Source organism: Diabrotica undecimpunctata, chromosome 7 (genome assembly GCF_040954645.1).
Source record: "Diabrotica undecimpunctata isolate CICGRU chromosome 7, icDiaUnde3, whole genome shotgun sequence".
NCBI classification, from domain to species: Eukaryota; Metazoa; Arthropoda; class Insecta; order Coleoptera; family Chrysomelidae; genus Diabrotica; species Diabrotica undecimpunctata.
The window spans coordinates 60,973,185-60,989,005 of NC_092809.1; the positions used below are offsets into that span (position 1 = coordinate 60,973,185).

The 15,821-nt window shown below is 34.3% G+C and overlaps 1 protein-coding gene across 3 annotated transcripts in view; it reads left to right on the forward strand.

The window, feature by feature from the left end:
* The window catches only part of syd (JNK-interacting protein syd), a 141,439-nt gene that overhangs the window by 82,856 nt on the left and 42,762 nt on the right, over positions 1-15,821 (forward strand). For all 3 annotated transcript variants that reach the window (XM_072537418.1, XM_072537416.1, XM_072537417.1), the window contains 3 exons: positions 4,209-4,492; positions 14,125-14,688; positions 14,763-15,127. In XM_072537418.1, the coding sequence (XP_072393519.1) occupies positions 4,209-4,492; positions 14,125-14,688; positions 14,763-15,127 (1,213 nt within the window). The remainder of the gene's footprint in view (positions 1-4,208; positions 4,493-14,124; positions 14,689-14,762; positions 15,128-15,821) is intronic.

The following is a 15,821-nucleotide window of genomic DNA, read 5'->3' on the forward strand; positions in this document are numbered from 1 at the left end:
TATTTATGAAACAAACGATTATACCAAAGAAATTAGAGTTAGAATAGGAAAGGCTAGAAGTGCATTCAATAATATGAAACAAATATGTTGTAGAGACCTCAGCCTAAATCTTAAAAAACAAATACTAAAGTTTTATGTATTTTCTGTTCTTTTGTATGGTGTCGAGACATGGACTTTAAATAAACAATGTCTCAATATATTGGAAGCATTTGAAATGTGAACATATCGAAGAATGCTGAGAATCTCCCGGATAGACAAAATAACCAATGAAGAGGTACTAAGAAGAATAGAGAACAGCAGGGGGATACTGGATTCCATCAAAATAAGAAAACTTCAATATCTGGGTCATATATAACACGTGTTGACAGATATGAATTACTAAAACTAATAATGCAGGGAAAGATTCAAGGAAAGCGCAGCATAGGTAGAAGAAGAATGTCCTGGCTCAGAAACCTCAGAGAATGGTTTGGATGCAGCACAACTGAACTCTTTCGGGCTGTAGTGTCAAAAGTTAGAATAGCAGTGATGATTGCCAACCTTCGTCGCGGAGATTGACACGTAAAGAAGAAGACCCTTTTCTTCGTCTTTGCCTACCTCATCTCACTACATCTTGTACGCCGCATATATATATATATATATATATATATATATATATATATATATATATATATATATATATATGTTATCTTTTCCTGTTATTCCTAATATTGCTTTAGTAGTTGATCATTACTGCTGTTTAATGACCGATAACATCTCTTAAAGATTCAGATATGGCTGCAGCCTTATTTACCTACCTTTTTCCATTCTCTGGATTTAATTTTCATTTCAAGAGCTATTGTTTTAGTTCCATGAACACTTTTTGAACCATCGATCTTTGATTGGATTGTTTTTTAATTGTACTATTTTTTAACTACTAGTTAATCAGATTTTTGTGATTCCCAGCAACAGATGTCTTCATTTACTTTGAGCTTAAACGAGTTTTCATTTGTTGATAGATTAACAATTTTTACTTATTAATGAATAATATAAGTTTATTTATTGTATGAGGCTAATTAACATCTTCCTACATCTTTTTAATACACTGTATACATTCTATTTTAAGAAATTAACAATAGTGCCTATGGTGTAGACCGGAAGTTTAATATTATTCCTTAAGTTTTTCATTTTGTTACCTTAGAAAACATTTTTGGTAATTTTTAATTTTTTAACTAAACAAACTTGCCGTTTGCTGTGATAATACTACCTAAGATGAATAATTAAGAACATAGTTTCGATATCATTATGTTATAACATTTGCGGTTGCTAAAAAATGAAAGAACTATTTATAATGGGACTACTCTACAAAAGATTGTCTAGAAAAGTACTAACGCACTACTTTAATCTACCTATAACGAAAATTGATATCGAAGCCATGTTCAAAATTGTTAAACACAAGTTTTTATCAAATGCAAAATAAGGAAATTATTAATATTCTTTTAATTACTTATGTTAACATAACCTTTTCTTTGAATACAATTTATATAGCAGTTTAAAAATAGTATAATATATACATATATATTATAACTAAAATTAATATAAAATTGTCTGTCAACCTTATGTTCCAAAGTTATAAAACGTCATATTTGACTACGTGAAGCATTTGATTATCTCTCAGGTGTCTACATTAGGACAATCTTTATCCTCATAAACGAAGAAAAGGGAGGGAAATATAAAACTGGTATTATTTTAATACGAAGTATGCTCTCGCTTGGCTTTTATAACTGTTTGAATGCGTTTCTTTTTACTGTTTTCTAATATTTGCTGATCTTGAACCTATATCTGGATTAAAGTCTGTCTGGTCAGACAGAAGAGCTGTCAACAATATCTCCGGCATATGTTGAGTCTTGCCAAAGTTCTTATTTTCTCTAGATTCAATTTACTTTACCTTAAATTTATAGTATTTATTTTTTTATTCAAAATATTTTTTATAACCCTTTAACTTATAGCATACACCTTAGCAATATGTCTTTGAGTAATTGATGTGTGCATTAACAGCAACGATCTTAGTGTGCGTTTTGGTACACAGAATATATTTTTTGCCAAATCGTATCGTTCGTTCATCATCCCAACAGTGAATAACTGTTTTTGCAGTCTGATTGTGTTTTTTCCACTTTGTGTGTAAGTTGTTTTAGTACAGTGGTACCAAAAAAATAAATCCAACGTCTGCTAAATCTTGCTGAAATTCTTGGGCTTGTTTTCCTATATGTCTTCAAAAATAAGAATAAATAAAGTCCTGGATAAAGTCCTGGTTCCGCTTACTGTTCGTTCTTTGCACATATTGTATGACATTAATCATGAATTATTTTTTAAATTATATCTCTTTTCACTCACATAACCTAGAACCATGAAATTAAACCGCTTTCGTCCACAACAGTAAATATGAAACAAAGACAGCCAGAAAGAAACGTTTTATACTGGGAATTTCTAGTTTTGATAATGTCAAAATGGCTTTCTTGTTTATAACTACTGGTTTTCTTATTACATATTTAATTTTTTTAGAAAGAAGAAATTTTTTGAATAGAACTTCAAAACAAAGTTTAACATTGTACTTTAGTGTTCACTGTCTTGGAACAAGCACTTATTTATAATAATGAGACTATATATCATTTCTGAGGCTTGTTAAAAATTACTGATTTGAATCCTCAGATTTTATGCTCTATATTGTTTTGCTTCTAACGGAATATAGAATACTTGCTAGATCAACCATCTAATTTATATTGTAGACAAATCTTTCCAAAACCTAATAAAACTATGTCTAGTGCCAAAGAGAAGTAGGTTTTTTAATAATTTAAAATTAGTCTGTGAATTTGAAATAAACCATTTTGCAAAAATCATTCTGGTTTACTATATTTTATAAGATTTGTCCAATCTTTTATAAAGTTAACAATACTAATTCATTTAATTCTCATGCACATTTTATTTTCGATGAATAAATCTTATTTTTAAGACATAAAATTAACACAAGTAGTGCCTTAATATACTAGTAAATAAATGTAGTTAATATAAAAACGTTTTTGAACTAACGTTATGTCCAACTGGTGTTTTCTCTTGATTGTTGTGCATTAATTATTGGACAAGATTGGCTCAAAGTTATAAGCTTTTTTTAAATGATTTGATGAGAATTTTTATAGTAAATAAGACTCCTTAATAAATTCTTTTATATATGCAGTAAGGCAGGCGAAATGAACGTGTTCACTCTTTAAAGCGATTTTACTCTCCGGACATGATGTGTAATGCAAATACGGGTTCTTTTGAGTGTTTCAGAAATTAGTTTCGGGGTATGTGTATATATTCTATATTATTTTTAAATTTCATGCAACATCTTCGAATTTTTGTCTTTCTGTATATAAAAATGAATCACTTTTATTATAATCATTTTAAAAAGATTATCCTCATCAAAGTCTTAAAATCTAAACACAAAGGCGTTTTGAAAATTCTATTCTGAGGTGGATTATTCCTCATTACATTTACAAAGCTAGCATAGTTGTTGTCATTTACCTCCTCCCTTTCTCCTTTTTTTTATGGGTCCTCATTTTGTGTCCATATTTATTGTATCGGCGTCTTTATTTCTTAGTGTAATCGTGTTCCTCCATATTTTGTTAATTCCGCTGCTACTTTTATTTTAAGAAGGTACATTCTTAAATATTTGCAGACTATTACTCAATGATAGTTGTATTGAATTGTCGTAGTGTAAATGGCCTTCACTTATTTTTGGAAATTCAGTGTTTTGTGAATGAGGTTAGAACTTCAAGAATCAGTCTTATTTTGCTAATTTCATCATTTCTCTTAATGATCTATTTACCTCTAAATAATGCACCTACAATTATTAATTAGACCAAGCAGTTAGTCATGCGTGAAAGTGAAAGAATATTGGTTTTCATTTTTTGCATTTGGGTATGTTTTGATTTAACACATTAAGACTTAAGCCTAGTCCCTTGTAAATAACATAGTTACCAAATGTAATACAACTAGCACATGTTTGTGTCTGTTAATAAATTTGTTAAATATTCTTATTGTTTTATTTGTTTTTGTTTTTTATTATTTTGTATTACGTAGGAGCCAATCAATTGTAAAAACTGGTGTACACAGAGAAAGATTGACAGTAGTTACAAAATGTAAGTACTACTTTGAAAAATATCATTAGGGGTAATAAATAATTCCATTTTTAGGTTCGGACAAATTGGTTCTACGAAAAGCGTTGGAAAGAAAGGACCAATACCGACAAGTGAGGGCGCACGTGAAAAAGGAAGACGGCAGATTACAAGCATATGGATGGAGCTTGCCCGGTAAAGTAGGTTCGACCAATTCGCAAGGGCGACAAAGTAGCGGAGGAGTTCCTGTTCCGGTACCAGTCTATTGTCGACCGTTAGCAGAGACTACGCCAGAAATGAAAATTTGGTGCGCAGCCGGAGTCAATTTGATGGGAGGATATACCAAAGATGGAGGATTGATGGTAAGATAAGGGGTTAGATATACAGTAAATTAATTTCAGGAGCAGATATATCTTGCATAGCATCAAATGTTAAATATTCTATAATCTCCACCACAATAAGGCTTACATAATATAGATTTTTATAAATAAATCGCGGAAGAACAGAAAGAAGATTCAGCAGGCATTATGTTACAAAATTTCCTACAGCTACTAGGTTTCCTATTGGCACTTCTACATATCCATAGCCATATGCCCTTCCCACGATATTACAGTCACTATTGCTCTCTCAATATCTTTGAAAATACGGAACTGGAGAGCCGTTGTGGATTTTTAATCTCTGCAAGAACGGATGTATTTGTTCTTGCGGATGACGCTACCATTTCAGGTTTCGGAGGCATGACTAAATATTGGAAAAAACAGTTTTCTTATTAAATTGATCTTAGTATTTTTTTTATGTGTGTATGTATTTTATGTGTAAATGTGTATATATATTTAAGTCAATATTCAACAAGAATCCACAACCATAAAATTACGCCTCGTTCTCGCGCCATTTCATCTACTACATATTTAATATATTTACCTTTATGGCACCGTGCTAATTTTAGTAACTCGATTTTCAAAATTGGTTCATTAAATTAAATATTTTTTTTAGTAAGCCAATCTGCAACCTCGGCTTTTCTTCATTTATTGGTTGGTAACTGCTCTACACGCCGGCAATGGTATGGAGCGTTATCCATAACAATAACAGATCCTGGTTCGATTTTTAGCAGAATATCTGAAAACCAGTCTCCAGTCTTTTTAGAAACAAATGCATTTGAATCTCCTTCAACAAATCATGAGCAGCTACCAATTTTACTAATAAAAGGCGTTTCACCTTTCCAGGTGGGGCTTTTAAACCTGTCGACAAACCATCTAGGAAAGCTTGTCGTTTGTTTTTTACATGTAAATCTTGCCAAATTTTTGTCGCAGTATATCGTTCGTTTAACCATGTTTCATCTGTATAAGATGTTTTTTTTTCATCTCTTCGAAATTCTGCTATTTGTTTCAGATACTTTCTGCGCCATAAAATGATTTTTTCTTTTTCAATAAGGGTACTATTAATCTTTCTCTTTAAGTACCTAAAGTTCATTTCACGTAAAGTACGTAAGAAAACACGTCTTGATATTTTTGGAATATTTTCATTAGATTGAACAGTAGCTTTTTTTTTTATAGTTGGTAATTCCGTTTTGAAATAAAATTCATGTACTGCATGACGAATGGCCTGTTTGGTTGTATCATCCAATTTTATTTATTTTCTTCGTCTTGTCCCAATCTTCTCAGTATTATTATCGTTTTTTTTTTATCGTCTGTTTTAATTACTCTGTACACACTAGCTTCGGAAACTTTTGCCGTAATACTACATAATGTAACCTAATCGCTTACATTCATATTTTTTTCTTTGGCTCGAAGTCCTTCAAACACATTTCCGATCACAGTTTTTTCTTCAGGTGTTAAATTTTGACGTTTATTTTTGATATATGCGGTTAACTATTACTACTGTCAGTTATATTTATTATTTGTCACCAAATTGAATTAAAGTAAATTACTTACAATTCACAAAAGGTACACGTTAAAGCTCCTTCCACTAATAATATTACAAACAATACTTTCTCTGCTTTATGAAACCCCTGCCAGTGCGCTTATGAAACCGACTTACAGGTAACAGACAATAAAAGAGCTTCCCGAACAATGGTATTGTTGCTAGTTACATCGCCTTACCTTCCACTAAAAATACTACAAACAATTTTGTTCTCTGCTTTATGAAACCCCTGTCAGTGCGCTTATGATTTTTTTTTTTTATTAACATTTGAGATTTTTACAATCTGTTTTGCAGTAAAAACAATAAGTAAAATTTTTTTTTTTTGTCTTTACATGACAGAGAATGTAGAATAGAGAAGGCTAGGAGTGCATTCAATAACATGGCCAAACTATTTAAAAGCCACAATCTTAATCTGGAGATAAAAGTAAGGCTCCTACGATGTTATATCTTCTCAATATTGTATTACGGAGTTGAATCCTGGACACTAACTGAAGCAATGGAGAAAAAACTTGAAGCCTTCGAGATGTGGCTATACAGGCGAATTCTAAGGATATCATGGACAGACAAGATAACCAACGAGACCGTATTACGAAGAGTGGGCAAAGAAAGAGAGGTGATGTATACCATTAAAAGGAAAAAGTTGGAATATCTCGGACATATAATGAGAAACAGCACTAAATACAGATTACTGAAGGTAATCCTACAGGGTAAAGTATTCGGAAAGCGAGGAATTGGGAGAAGGAGAATATCATGGTTGAAGAACCTGAGGAAATGGTTCTCCACAACAACAACGAATCTATTTAAAGCATCAGTCAATAAAATAATTATAGCCAGAATGATTGCCAATATTCGGAACGAATAGGCACTGAAAGAAGAAGAACATGACAGAGAGATGTAAGGTCCAGTGACCAAATCATCACGACACAAATTGGCTTTTTACCGGTAGGATGCGCACATACACTGATACGCGAGCACTAAAAGCGGCACTGATCACAATGGCTGGGTGCTGTTGAAGGCGTAACTCCCACTGCTGTAGGCTCTGTCAGGATCGGTGAGGTAGGTCCAAGGGGTCATGTCGCTTCAATCTCTTCGCTTGTTGGTTGTTGAGAAGATTGTGTGCCAGGGTATTAGGATGCACCCGCAACCTGTTTTGATATTGTTCAGAAGTTTTTTTGCACTCTTCAGAGACTGTTAGTACCTGAAGATCTCTATGTATTGCATCATTCTGGATATACCAAGGTGCATTAGCAATTGTTCTCAGAGTTTTGGATTGGAATCTTTGTATTATCATAATATTAGATTTGCTAGCCGAACCCCAGAGCTGTGAGTCATATGTCCAAATGGGTTTTATTATTGTATTGTATATCAGCAGCTTGTTGTCAATCGATAGGTGAGAGTTTTTTTCCCAACATCCAGTAAAGTTTTCTGTATACAATTCCCAATTGAAGCCTTTTCGTCCATATATGTTTGGTCCAAGTTAGACATTTGTCAAGGTGAATACCTAAGTATTTTACGTCATTTGCCTTTGCCTTTGCCTTTTGCGGCAAAGGATGTCCATTGAGGTTAACTTGTGGACATGTACCTCTTCTTAGAGTGAATGTAATTTGTGTGGATTTTGAGGGGTTTACTCTAATTCTCCAGAGTTTAAGCCATTCATTTGTTTTGTTCAGATGTAGTTGCAGTCTCTCTGATGCTATTATTGGGTTGCTATGAGAGGCCAAGAAAGCAGTATCATCTGCGAATGTTGCAAGCGTTAGGTTATTGCTTATTGGCAAGTCAGCCGTATATATCAGGTACAGAATCGGTCCGAGCACACTACCCTGAGGTACACCAGATAGGATGGGGTAGAGTTTTGTATAGGCTTCACTATATTTTACCAGATATCTCCTTTCTGTAAGGTATGATTGAAGCAGTTTAAAGTAAGGGTAAGGTAAATTTTTCTTTAATTTGTACAGAAGTCCTGTATGCCACACCTTGTCAAAAGCTTGAGAGGCGTCTAAAAAGGCTGCAGTACAGTATTGCTTGTTCTCGAGACTACTTCTTATTGTTGTGTATAGTCTGTGAACTTGTTCGATTCTACCATGTTGGTTACGAAAACCGAATTGATGGTCAGGTATGAGACACTTTTCGTCCAATATTGGTTTGATTTTTCGTAGCAGAAGTTTTTCGAAGACCTTAGAGATGACTGGGAGTAGACTAATCGGTCGGTATGAGTTGACATCTTTTGGATCTTTACCAGGTTTTTGAATGAGTATAATCTGTCCCACTTTCCATTGCAGAGGGAAGTAATGCAGACTAAGCATAGCATTGAAGATCATAGTGATTATTCTGTAACAGTCATTGGTTAGTTCCTGGAGGATCTTACCCGTTATGAGGTCGAATCCCGGAGCCTTATTGGGTTGTATCTCATTCTTTATTATCTGTTTTACTTCTTTAATATTAAACTTGGTGATTGGTAGATCCATTTGATATGGAGCTTCAAGAAAAGAATTAAATGGTTCTTCTTGTTCTAATGGCACTACTCTGTTAAATGGACTAAATACTGTAGAAAGATGTTCAGCGAATGTCTCAGATTTTTCTGTGTCTGTTCTTGCCCATTTACCTTTGACATTTTTTAGAGGAGGTATGGCGTCTTGTGGACCTTTTACCTTTCTCGTCGCCTTCCATAGAGAATAATTGGTGTCTTTGGACGGAGTCAAATTTTCTAAGTAAGTTTGGATCCCCCTGTTTTTCTCTTCTTTTAATAGATTTTTAAGTCTTCTGGTAATTCTGTTTAAATTTTGTTTGTCAATAGGAGCGTGTGTGTTTTGCCACTTTTTCCTAAGTTTTCTTTTCTCATCGATCAGGTTTTTTGCACTTTGCGAACAGTTTATGCTTTCCTTCCATGTTGTTTGTTCAGGAGTAGAAATCCAACCTGTCTTTTGTATGGAGGTAGTAAGTTGTACCGCATTTTCAATTTGTAATTCTGTTTTAAGTGGCATGTTCGTTGGTATTTGTTCTGCTAGTGCGCTTCGGAATATTTTCCAATTTGTTTGATTATTGGTTAGGACTGGAGGCTTATTTCTGAGTATGATTTTGGAGTCTAGGCCAATTAGAATGGGAGAATGATCTGAAGAGAGGTCCCAGCATGATTCTTTTGCTAAATAGTTAAGAGAGATACCTTTAATCACACAGAAGTCTAAGAGATCTGGTGTTTTATTTGGATCTGTAGGCCAATAAGTTGGTTCTCCTGTAGATATGTGTTGTAGGTTGTTTCCTGTTATTGACTTCAGCAGTTGTCTACCCCTTATTGTAATTACCCTAGAGCCCCAGTGATGATGCTTACAGTTAAAGTCTCCTCCTGCTATGAATTTGTGTCCAAGAGAACTGAAATAGGTGCTAAAGTTGTTTTCGTTGATTGGTTGATCAGGAGGACAGTAGACCGCAGATAAGGTAAGGTTGCCTAGCCAGTCTTCGATGACAATGCTAGTTGATTGCAGGTACTTTTCACTGAGCTTATTTAACTCATGGTGTTTTATATTAGATTTGATAATGATAGCTGTGCCACCGTATGCCTTGTCATTTGGATGTTTTGTGTAGTGGACAATGTATTTTGGAATTTTGATATAGTTTTTGTCTGTTAGATGAGCTTCTGATACAAACATAACATCAATTTTTTTCTCGTCGAGGAAAATTTTTATTTCTTGGATGTGGTTCGTTAGGCCATTTGAGTTCCAGACGGCTATTTTAAGTCTGTGTTGCATTAGTGCATTTTGGAAATCATAGTCATAAGAAGATTAAGCATAGTGTCCATTCTCTCTACTAGTTTTGTCATCAGGTTTTCAAGGTTGGCAATTTTCGTTGAATGGTTTGAGCCGACATTAGTTTGTTGATTTGTGATTTCATCCGCTTGGCTATTTCCTGAAGTTTTTTGAGCGTAAGAAACACCAGGAGATACTCTTTGACTATTGGTTTCATGGGTGTCTGTTCTGTGGGTCTCTTGATTCTTTCTGAGTTGGGGGAATTTTTCTTTTTGTATTTGTTTGTATACGCTGCAGCCCTTATAGTTGGCCGGATGGTTTCCCATACAAAGTACACATTTTACGTTATTGCTGCGTTCTTTTCGTGGACAGTGTAAAGTAAGATGATTACTTGCACACTTTACGCATCTTGGAGGCATATGGCAGAATTTTTGTGTGCGCTAATGAAATCGACTTACAGATAACAGACATTAAACGAGCTTCCCGAACAATGGCGTTATTGCCAATTACATCGTCTTAATTTGCGACGACATTGTTGATCTCAGACATTATCTACCGTTAGAGAAAGATATAAACTACAACATTGCAGATAACTTCAATTTAATTCATACATGCTGACGACTTTATATTTTCCCTAGACCAGTCAAATTATTAAAACGTATTTCAGTTAAAATGAGATATCTTTTATCTCAGCCGTACTCAAACTGTGGTACGCGTACCACTGGTGGTACGCAAAGCACTTAAAGGTGATACTCTATAAACTAGAAGAAACGAAGAATTTTAATAAAACTTACCAACAAATGTTATCTTTTGTGCAAAGGCAATGTGCATGGCAATGTCTTATTCCTTGTTGGCAAAACTGAAATCACGGCAAATTGTCACCTCCCTTGATTCACGTCCATTCACGTCATCAGTTTCCTCGTGGCCGTCAGTCGTTGTGGTTGGTTTTGTCGAAACGAGTAATTTGCTTTTACTGATTCGTGCTAATTTTTGCATATAAAAAATGGGTAAGTGGCTTAAAAGAGACAACAGAACACCTGAAGATCCCGATCCATCGAGCTTCACTTCAGAATCGGAGCCTATACAGGGTGATGACAAAAAGAGTTCTTTCAAAAAACTAAAAGTGGCGGTTATGAAATATGATCCTGAATACATTAATTTGGGATTTATATTCACGAATATAAATGATGTGCCAAGGCCCCAATGTGTAATCTGTTCGGAATTTCTTTCTAACCAGTGTATGAAACCTTCGCTATTAAAACGCCACTTCAATACAAAACTTTCAGTGTTGGAAAATAAACCTAACCTAAAATTACTTCGTTCGGAAGTTAACGGAGATGAGGGACACAAAAAAATTAATGTCGAATTTCACCGGCAGCAACCAAAAAGCAGTAGAGGCATCCTTCCTTGTGAGTTTAAGAATTGCGAAGTGTGGAAAAGCACATACCATCGGCGAAGAACTAGTTCTGCCTGCCGCATAAGATATGGTAACGCGTATTTTTGGGGAGAATTCAGGTAAACAGTTTAGTATTATACCATTATCCAATGAAACCGTACGTCGTAGGATTAAAATAATGGCATTAAATGTTAAAGAAAAATTGGTAAACCGGATAAAAATAGTATTTTTTGCAATACAACTTTATGAGAGCACAGATTTAACAAACTATGCTCAGCTTATGGTTTGTGTGCGATATATATTTCAAACCAAAATCGAAGAAGAGTACTTATTTTGTGAGGCGTTAACGGAACGAACTACTGCCGATGAAATGTTCAAGAAAATCAATAATTTTTTTTTGTGGAAAATGGACTAGACTGGAAACAATGCGTTGTTTTATGTTCAGATGGTGCCCGAGCCATGACGGAAGATACGAAGGTGTAACTGCCAAAGTAAAACTGGTTGCAGAAAATTGTACTTTTACCCATTGTAGTATCCACAGAGAAGCTTTGGTAGCAAAGCGAATGCCAGATGAATTTAAACATGTTCTCCATGAAGCCGTTCAGATAATCAATTGCATAAAATCTCGAGCCTTAAACTCGCGTTTATTTTCAAAACTATACTCTGAAACGGGAAGAGATCATATTCAGTTATTGCTACACGCAGAGGTAAGATGGTTATCAAAAGAAAAAATGTTGAACAGGTTATTCGAGTTGGGTTCTGAAGTACATGTGTTTTTAATGGAAACCAATTTTGAACTGCGTGATCGGTTACTAGATGAATTGTGGCTTACAACACTAGCTTACTTAAGAGACATATTTAATCGATTAAATGACCTAAACTTAAGCTTACAAGGTAAATCACATAATCGATTTTCTGTAAACGACAAAAAAATGCTTTGATCAAGAAATATGATGAAAAATAGTTTTTCAAACAAAGACTTGCAGCTGTTTACCAATTTAGAAAATTTTGTGGTTGAGCATGAAATAAAGATTAAATATGATCTTATTTTTAACATAAAACAGCATTGTCAAATGCTAATTGATAGTTTTAAAGAATATTGTGAAGAAGACTATGCTCAGTTTCTTTGGATACGACAATCATTTATTTTGGATAGCATTCCTGAAATATTAAAACAGGATGAAAAAGAGTCTTTAACAGAACTATCTTATGATGGTTGTTTGAAAATTAAGTTTTCAAAATTAGAATTAGCCGAATTCTGACTAAATATTAAAAATGAATATCCAGCCTTATCAAAAAAAAGCATTGCTATTTTTACGACCACCTACCTATTAAATAAATACATTTTTGGCAAAATTAGTCAATTTTATTATCTACTTTTTCAATATGTGGTACGCGATTGACGCAGAATTTATATAAGTGGTACATGTAAAAAAAAGTTTGAGAATCGCTGTTCTATCTGAACGTATATTCTTTGAACAGTCAGAAGAAGACGGTTTTTGTCAATTTTTAAGAGATTAAACTGATTCTGTAATAATCCATTAATTTGTTTATTAAATAATAATTAAATTTTCTCCTTTTGTCGATATTCCAACAAAAATATTTTTTCTAAAGGGCAAACGTCCAATTTTACTGCCCTATAAAACCATTCAAACAGTCACTCGCTACAATTGTGATACTTTACTGTATACATAGGCCGAGCAGTCTGTAGAGCTATGACGACACCATCATTTTTTCGTTGTTAGTTCTGTCTCAGTCTTACAAATAGTAACGCTATGACACTATCTTTTAAGTGCGGAGAAGTATAAAGTACGTACATCCTCACTTAGCTTCTCGATACAAGCTGCTAGAAAGGGACAGAACAAACAAGCGCAACAGGTCTTGTTATCAGCACGCACGGCCTGTATACTCGGTCTATGTTAATATATACGTATATGCTGAAAACCGGATGGTTTTTGGTTTTAACCCATTTAAACAGCTCTTTTGTTTATAAGTGCTGTATTTCTGTGCACATTTTGTGTAGTCTTTGCTGACCACACATTTTCTGATGTACAGGTGTATATGTTTTCTAAAATGGATGATTTATTTTCTTATTGATTATTTTTGAGAGCTACTATATTCTTTATTTTTTTGAATTCTTACTGATCATTCTCTTTACTCTATTAAGTTTGCTGTAAAACCTGGAAGGTAGTATCCCATAACGCATATTGTTAGTGGTGCAATATGACAGGAGGCGTTTTTCTAGCTCATTAATGTTTCCGATTCCAAAATTCCCAGCATGGTTATCATCATCGTCTAATCGCTGTTCCGTCTTAGCGGTGAAGTCTCCGAGAATGATATTTCTGGACAGATTTTATTTATTGTTGATTCCATTAGGTTGAAGATCTCTTCTTCTTTTGCTGTAGATGTGTGAGCATAAACTTGAATAATTGCAGTAGACATAATCATTAATATTGTTTTTAATCAGTACGGCAACTCCGTTGTGATTATGATTTTCTGTACTTGAGTTATGTAACGTAATCTTCATGAGTCTTGCCCATATCAGAATATCACGGCTAAATCTTCCAACATTATGGTACATATTTTAATGATTTATTTTACAGTCCTTTAACAGTACCTAAAAGCAATTAATGATATTTATTACTTAACGCTACAAATTTATTTCTTAGACTAACTCTACCATTTAATTTATATGTATTTATATTGTCCGCTTCAATGCCTGGCAATTTCTACGATGTCGCTACGTCTCGCTTCGAATGTAAGAATTGTTCCTCGTGGCGCTCTTTATTTATAATTGCTAATCTATCTGTTTGCAGTAGTCCCCTTATGTTCCAAATATGAGTAGGTGCTAATAAAACTTGATTTTACTTGGGGTTGTAACGACATCTCTCAGTCTATGAATTAAAGTTCAGTTTTTAGTTGTATGATCTAATTTCAGGTTGGAGGCAGTGTTTTTTATTCCGATGAGCCAAAATCTCCCTCGCCAAAGCCTCAAAACGAAATGGAAACCCTCGATCAGGAACTCAACTATGGTAAAGACGGTGCTCTATTAGAAACTAGACTCTCATCTTACGTTTGGATATGCACTACCACTCAAATCATAGGTACCAATTCCCAAACTCAATCCGCTAGTCTAGTTACCGTAATCGACGCCAATAATCCGGCCGAACTTCTTAACAGCTTCGGAGTATGTTCAGGTCATGTTCTGTGCATTGCCAGCGTTCCAGGTGCTAGTCCGAGCGATTACGAAGATAATCTACCCAAGATCGAATGCGAGTGTAGTGAGGTTAATATAAGTAAGAGCAATTCAAAAGATAATGAATCATCTGACGTGAACGAAAAGGAAAAAGGAGAGACCGGAAATGGTAGCAATAATAAAAGCACTGAAGATACTTCTAGTCAAGATGTGTTTGATAGTCCAGCTCATAGACAGTCTAATAATAAACCAAAACCAGGAATAATAAACTCTAGATGTCAAGAAGAACAGACGGAAATGGCGTTGGTGAGTTAACATCTACTTTACATATATAATTTATATTAAATATGTTATTTAATTTAAATTCGCTTTCATTTCAGCTTGGTAAAATTATATATGTCGACAAAGACGAATCAGTTGTAAATAGGAGGGATAAATATGCCAAACAAGAAAACGTTAATTGTGATAATAATAGTAAAGATAATTTAGATGAAACTAATGCGTCTTGTGATAACAATAGCGGCGGTGAAGGTTCTAATGCTGAAACCAGCTCAAAAAATACTCAGTCAACAGAAAGTGATAGTACTCAAAATGAGGAACCTCAAAATCAAGAGGTCATGTCCAGTGTATTGGCTACCATGTGGATGGGTGACGAAGAAGGTAATATTTATATTCATTCTGCGGTAGCGAATTGGGCTCAGTGTCTGCACACTGTTAAAATGAAAGACGCTGTTATATCCATAGTGTAAGTATTAATATTTTTCTCTTATATATTCTTCTCCTTGCTAGAATTAATAAGGTTATACTTTTCCCCTCTTCTACTGTTAAAATAATATGATGAAGACAAAAATAAAAACAAAAGTTTGATGAAGAAATGTGTACATGTAAAGTACCCAAGACCAATTTTTATATACATATTGATAATACTATTAATTTTTTGGCAAGACAAGCTTTTGTGAAATTCAGACCGCTTCTATGTAATCAAAACCTACATTTCGAAATACGCTACAGAATGGTCAAGTGCTACATATGGTCCATCTTGCTTTATGGCATGGAAACGTGGACTTTGAAAAAAACATCTATCAACAAACTTGAAGCATTTGAAATGTGGTCATTAAGAAGAATGATGCGCATACCTTGGGTGGATAGAGTTCGAAACGATGACGTCCTTAAGAGAGCCGGCGTGGAAAGAGAACTCTTTAAATTAATTAAAAAACGCAAGATTGGTTACCTTGGGCACATATTGAGAGGAGCAAAATATGAAATACCTCAGTTAATCCTACAAGGGAAGATCGAAGGTAGGAGAGGAGCCGGCCGCAAACAATTATCCTGGTTAAGAAATATTAAAGAATGGACAGGAATACACAATACAGGCGAGCTGTGTCACGCCGCCAAGAACAGAATTCTAGTAATGAGATAGTCGCCTACGCACTTTGGTG